Genomic DNA, 7,382 nt, shown 5'->3' with positions numbered 1-7,382 from the left:
AGAGGGCTCCCATAAAAATCGCAGTTTACTCACCCTGGCACGAACTAGATCTTTGTAATCTTGATAACGAGGTTGATATCCTTAATTTAATGTAACTATATATATCAAAATTGTTTGGAGTTAAAGGCCCATTTAATTATATTGTGTGCATATGTATAAAAAGAATGGAATTATAGTGTATAATATTTCAGCCTTAGTGTTTTAATTGCATTATGAAATATTACCATAATGCAAAGCTTGCAAGTTTTCTTGATTCATTTCTTTTAAATATTATGACGGGTTAACTCTGTGTAGCTAAATGTTGTTGCTCGTATAGTTGAAGGTTTTATTTGTTGTTCATGTTATTTTATTTGGATACAGCAAGAAGTCATGTTAAAGAACCAAGAAATACCCTTTTGGGATTCATTCATGGTGTTTTTTGATTTAAGGTATTTCCTTATTTTATCTCAAATTAGTTTAGAGTTATGTTAAAAGTTAGTGCATACCATTCTTACTTTTGGGCTTGGTGGCACATTGATCTAAGTGGTTTCACACATTTTGTCGCCACGTCCTTTGAAGTTACAAGTCCTTTTAGGTACAGCTTTATTCTCATTCACATACTCATTTGAATTCTTAATTTATGAGTTGTTTTGTGTTTTAGTCCTCCGATTTCCTTAATGTGATCAGTTTAGCCTTTATTATTTTTCTGGTATAAGTCTTTTTCTCCTTAATTTGTATCTCAATTATTCTAAAACTTATATGTCAATTCAGGATGAAATGATTAATAAGTCTTTCCAAATTTCTCAAAATTCTGATAGTACCAGTCGAGTGAGAAATGATGTTGAGATAGTGCAAACCAACTAGCTGATATCAGATTCCCAACAACAAGAAGCCCCGCCAACCAGTTATGAGCATCCATCGTCACCAAACTCTCACCTTCAATAATCGCCGCCACCATGGTGGCAATATCAGCATCCACCTCCAATTTTGAAGATTTCTTATGACTAGCTGATATCTAGCCCTTTTTGTCTTTGAACCACAGATTCTGTTGGGCTTTGTTTGGATGTCTTTGCATTTAGTTTATGGTACTCTGATTTCTGAACATGTTGGAAGAGGTTTAAAGTTTATTTTTATATTCTACATGTCATATGCTTTTGATATCAATATCTATGGTGCATGTGATATAATATTTTGTGGGTTTATCCAATCATATGTATATATAAAATGCTTTGAATTTTCATAGTAAGAGTTTTTCTTATAAAAAAGTTGAGAAGAAAAAAAATAAAGACATACAAATATAGTTGGGCCAAAAAAAAAAAAAATGAAGAAGTGGTAATAAAGACGGTTTTTAGTTGTCATAATTGTAATAAAAATAAATAAAAATAAAAAGTTTATTAGTGACCGTAAATACTGTCACAGTTCAAAAATTGTCCCTAATATAGAAGTTATTAGTGACTGTATATTCCGTCCCTAATAACTTTTACGAAAGTACCACTTTTTTTTCCATAGGTACCTTTTTTTGAACTGTAGGTACTACTTTTTGGCCTCCAGGTACCATATTTTCTAAACAGTTGCTTACCTCGTTTAGAGAATAAGTCCATTTTATGATGGTACCACTTTTTTGAACGGAAGGTACAACTTTGTGGCTTCCAGGTACTATGTTTTCTAAACACTCACTTACCTATCTTAGAGAATATTTTGTGTTATTTATGGCGCTAATGGAGTTGTTTATTGATCTAATGTACTACTTAATTAGTGGTGTGGGGTTTAATACCATTTTCAATTGCAAAAATAAGCCCATTTTATGAAGGTACCACTTTTGAACTGAACGTACCAGTATGTGAGGAATACTTGTGAATATTTTTTTAGGTTGGGTTTGACAGCTTAGGTTGAAATTGGTATTCAGCAAAGTCCAACCGGTTACACTTCATGTTAGAACCGATTGCACTTTCTAAGCAAAGCTCTCAGGAAAAATCCAACCGGTTGCACTCCACAATCCAACCCGTTAGAATTCAAAATTTGAAAGGCTATAGAGTTCTGTAATTGTTAAATTTATGGACATTAAGGTTTAATGTTTGAACTCTTGAGAGTGGTTGGTATCAACCCACGTTGTTTTCTAAGTTAGTCAATCATATGATTGACTCCTCCAAGCTTAAACAAAATGATAATCTTCTTTAGATGGCTGGATTTGTGATCTTGGATAAACTTTGATGAGTTTTGTAAAGACTAATACAAGATTTGCCTGGGAGAGGAAGAGAGCAGTGAGACCTACGTCTCAATCTGAGAAGTATAATTTGGTTAAAACGTTAAATAAGGGCTTTTTTGATAATTTATTTTATTAAAAACAGTAATGGAGTGCCATAGTACTATTTTGGAGCACCAATATCACCACCCTATAGGCCTATATATATTGGCAAGAAAGGAATGGAAGGGCATTTAGAAATTAAACAAGGCCTTTGGAGAACGTTCCTTAGGCACTCTCTTGGTCCACAATTAAACTGTGTACATATTTTTTCTTATTTATGCAAGCTTACCCATTCAACTAAAAAAAATAAAATAGCAATTTCATTAGCAAATTACCTCTATTAACGATATATAGGTAACCAAAAATATAATTTTTAAAAAAATAAAATAAAATTGTTTTGGGTAGGTGGGGGACAGCAATACGAAATTACTATATACTAGTGGGGATCACAGGAGACTTGGTGACAATATATTATTCCAGGTTCTGCTTTGACAAAGAAATTGTCACTTATTTGGCCTCCATGTAGTTGTCCTGTTATTTTCTATGTAATTAATTTACCTTATCAGGAAAACAAAAGGACATTCACTTATATAGTAAACGATGTTCACTTATTATCAATATATATTGCTTAATATTTCGAGAAAAAAAATAATATTGCCGCATATGTAAATCACTAATTAAAAGTCTGCTTTGTGGCCTGTAAATGTGCACGTTAGCCTGTAGATATTTTGATGATTGAGCTTAGAAGAGATTGGGAAATCACACTTATAAATGTGAGAGAGCTTAGGAAGGCCATCAAAGATGTGTAAGTAGTGAAGTTAATCATCGATCGTGCTTAGTGAAGCTAGCTTTCGGTACGTACTGACAGTACTGCATATATATATATATATATATATATATATATATATAAAGCCTATATATGTATATATATATGGAGAGCAGTACTCCTTTAGGAGTGAAAAAAGGTGCTTGGACTAAAGAAGAAGATCTTCTTCTAAGGAGTTGCGTTGGAAAGTATGGTGAAGGTAATTGGCACCAAGTTCCTCTCAAGGCAGGTAATGCCATACTATGTACTACATATATATATATATATATATATATATATATATATATATATATAATTTAATCTGTTTTCAAGACATTATATATGTATCTATAATATACAGTAATATTTATATATATATGTGCAGGTTTGAACAGATGCAGGAAAAGCTGTAGACTGAGGTGGTTGAACTATCTGAGCCCAAATATAAAGAGAGGAGACTTTACATCAGATGAAGTTGATCTCATTATCAGACTTCATAAGCTCTTAGGCAATAGGCAAGTTCAAAAAATACACACACACACATGTATCACCTAAATATTTATAAGCCATTTATATATGCCTAGCTACCATGCATGCCTAAAGAATTGCAGCTCATGACAAAAAGTGTTCGGTTCAGTACTGAATTTCATTTTTTTTTTTTTTTTTTTTGGGTAAATGAAGTACTATAGTATAATTAGTATAAAAGAAAGTTCTTTTCTTTTTAAAACAAGTAGCTGTACAAGTATAAAATGTCAAGTAAGAAAAACCTAAGAGAGAGATCAAAGAGGCAAGTATATATATTCAGTAATTTCTCTGCAAGCAATAAAACTTATTTCAATTGCTGCTGCAATTTCTTTTTTATATATACAATTTAGTGATGGTGCCAGAAATTTTTTTTGAGAGGGGGTGACATTGAAGAATAATAAGATATAAAAAGTTGAAGATAATTTTTTGTTAAACAAAATAATGAATCTGCAAAATAATATTTTGATTATTTTCATTTTGACATTTTTCTGTGATTAATTTTAATTAAAGAAAGATTTTTATACAAAAGTGAAGAGAAAAGCAATGTATATTTAAGTAACACAATTATGCAAAATAAATCAAATTCAATTAACATTTTTTCCCCTTTTTTCTTTCCCGGAAATCAAATTCAATTAACATGTGATTGGATTCTACTTTATATATATCTCATTCCTTCTTACAGAGTATATTATTAAGAATTTTCCAATAAGTCCAATTAGTTAAGACTCAACAAATTAACCGAGAAAATCTTTCGACAAAATTTTGTCACCCGTTATGAAGATGAGCTCTATCCGAACTGTTTTTAAATTAGCAACTAGTTTGGATCTTGAGTTGGAGCAGCTTGATGTAAAGACTGCGTTCTTGCATGGTGATTTGCCTTACTTGCAAAATTTTAAAAATTAATGAATAAAGCTTGTTTTTGTATTGGAAAGCTGAACTATTTTTAATTGTTGAATTAAATAAATAAAGAATTGTGCATTTTATAATATAGATCTTCACATTTTTATAAGGTGTGTATATTCATGATTTTCATTTATTATATATGCAATAAAAGATTCTAAAGAGAAGTAGACAATTTTTTATTTTAGAATTTTATTTTTAGAGATTGTTATCTTTCATTATATTAAATAAAAAAAAATTAAAAAAAAAATAGCTAAAAGAGAGTTGTGTACCATAGAAAAACAGACGATTTAAGATTGAGAAATGGAGTGTTCAGTGATGACAGAGAGAAATAGGGAATAAATTTGAGGCTACAAATTAGAAGTATGGAACAATTTTAGAATTTGTTAAATTCTATCTATTACAAAATAAAATTTTGAAGGTGGACAATTTTAAGATTTTAAATTATATATATACAAAAAGCAAATAAAAAACGAGCGAGAAATAGAGAGGGTTGATTAGGTCACATCCAAAAATATCAGTGGCCAGATTTATTATATATTGAGATTTTTTTCATGATTTATTTTTGGGGCACGTTCAAAATCTTACAAAATTCACTGATATATAATACAAATAAAATATAAAAAAATTCTCGAATCCTCAAATGTTGGCTTAATTAGAAAAGACTTTATATAATACAAATATATATATCTATCTATCAAACTCTAAACAATTGGCTTAGTTGGAAAAAACATTGAGTCGCGTAATGCTTCACGAAACATTTAAGTTTCAGGTTCAATACCTTAGGGGTGACGTTCTTGGACACAATCCGATCTGTAGGGAGGAGCAGGTCGGTGGATTAGTTGGGGCTTTCACCTGTTGCCTTGCTACATATATAATTTTTGGAATAGTTACAGATATAACTTTTTGTATTGAATATTTCAGCAGATTTTACTAACCAATATATATGCGTGTGTGTGATATATTTGGGTAGATGGTCACTGATTGCTGGTAGACTTCCGGGGAGGACGGGAAATGATGTGAAGAATTACTGGAACAGCCGCCTGCGGATTAAGCCTGTGGCTAGTGGCAAAAAAGCAATACCCAAAGCCGAGAAGACCACCACATCATCAACCAAAGTCATAAAGCCTCAACCTCGGAGATTTTCAACCAGTCTAGTTTGGTTCAGTGGAAACACTACCACTACCACTACCACTACCACAACCAATAATGTAGACAACAACATTCAATCTGGAGACACTCTCACCAATCCTTCTTACAGTGATCTACAGGATGTTGATGAGATTATGTGGTGGGATAATATGGAATTAATTGATAATGGAGTCACATGGTCCATGGGTGGTGGCTCACCCGAGGACCTCATTACAGGGCTCTGGAGTACCCATGAAACAGCTGCTACTGGAGTTGATGAAAATGGCAGTTTTGTCCAAGATGGCAAGATTAATATTGGTGTGAATGATACGGGATGGGACCTTTGGGATCATCTGTGAAAAGGAAGTAATTAATTATTGCATCTTGATATATTTTTCATCTTTCTTGTATTTCTACAAAGATATGGGTTACTAATTAATTTCAAGTGTAAAAAAAATATATATATATATTTCCCTACCAGTGGGTGGTTCCACATTTTGCATTTTAAAGTTTAAATTTTAGAAAGAGTAATGCTATTCAAAGTGCATAGTGAGTTGTGTCGGGTATGTCACTCCAAATTTGTATGTGTGTATTAGTTTTCTTTTTTTTTTTTGGAATAATGAAGACTTGGGAAAGAAATTATGGTGTATTATATTTTTATTTTAGAGTTGAAAGCTTATATGGTAGCTCTTTCTAAGTAAGTTAAGAAATACTTGTCTAACAAAAAATTTGGATTTGAAGACTTTATAAATAGAGATAAATTTGGGTAGAAATGGAGATAATAGATAAAAGATGTAAGAGGTTTAAGGACGAGTGATATGAGGAGTGATATGAGGAGTGGGGAAAATATATGTAATTTCTGAGTACATACATGTAGCCTCAAAAGAGACAATGAGTAAGTGAGTGGGGTTTTGACATGTGGTTAGGGGCGGAGCCAGAAATTAAATTCAGAGAAAAAATCAATAAACATAACAACAAATATAGATTTTTCAAATTAATAGACAAAGAAGAAAAATTATTGCAAAATAATATGTAGTATAAGAAACATAAATAGTTGGAAAAAAAAAAAAAATAAGAGAACTTTGAAAGAGAAAAACTATTAGAGTTTGATTCAAATAGAAAATTTTGACTTTTTTTAAGGAAATTAAACGAATTCAAAGAATAAAAGAGAAAAGAAATAAAAACTTAAAAAGATAATTTAAAAAAATAAAAATTTTAGGAAAGGCATTATATGAATTTTTTCATATATATATATATATATATAAAAACATAAAATAATTATATATATTATAGTAAGGGGAGTCGGGCCAAGGGGACATGTGCCCCTTATGGACATTAACTAGCTCCACCCTTACATATGGTTGTATATTGTATTTTTTGATTCATAATAGTAAAAATCTCTTTTCATGTAGTCTTAAAGTTGGGTGAACCATGTAAAATATTATATTATACATGAATGTGTATGATTGTTATCTCTATTTGTACTTATGATGACATGAACAACAAGGTGGAATAGTCTAATATAATTAATTGTTAGTATATATATAATTATGTTGAGTCGACTTTACAGTGGATATAGCTTGTGTCCGAGTCAATAAAGTTTAATTTTGACTTGATGTGATGATGGATAATTGAACTTGTTGGAAACTTGAAATTTGAATTCCAATTTGAATTTGTAACTCATTTTCTATCTTTAAATCATCTCCAATTTTATCTTCAACTCCTGTTCTTTTTTCTCCTAAATATCTTCAACTCCTATTCTATCTTCTTTAAACTTTGAGCCCATTTGAAAATTTG

The 7,382-nt window shown here is 30.9% G+C and overlaps 1 protein-coding gene across 1 annotated transcript; it reads left to right on the top strand.

The window, feature by feature from the left end:
- The first annotated feature begins 3,155 nt into the window (after positions 1–3,155).
- Positions 3,156–5,944, top strand: LOC132316250 (transcription factor MYB114-like). The gene is made up of 3 exons (XM_059814760.1): positions 3,156–3,279; positions 3,415–3,544; positions 5,428–5,944. Exons 1-3 carry the CDS (start codon positions 3,156–3,158, stop codon positions 5,942–5,944), a joined length of 771 nt encoding a protein of 256 aa, XP_059670743.1.
- The last annotated feature ends 1,438 nt before the right edge of the window (positions 5,945–7,382 follow it).

The sequence above is a fragment of the Cornus florida genome, unplaced genomic scaffold (genome assembly GCF_030987335.1).
Source record: "Cornus florida cultivar Cherokee Brave unplaced genomic scaffold, ASM3098733v1 CherokeeBrave_3.0.0_Hap2_Chr07, whole genome shotgun sequence".
Classification (NCBI taxonomy): Eukaryota; Viridiplantae; Streptophyta; class Magnoliopsida; order Cornales; family Cornaceae; genus Cornus; species Cornus florida.
The sequence above is the reverse complement of the archived record's forward strand: the minus strand, read 5'-3'. Positions and strand labels throughout refer to the sequence as shown.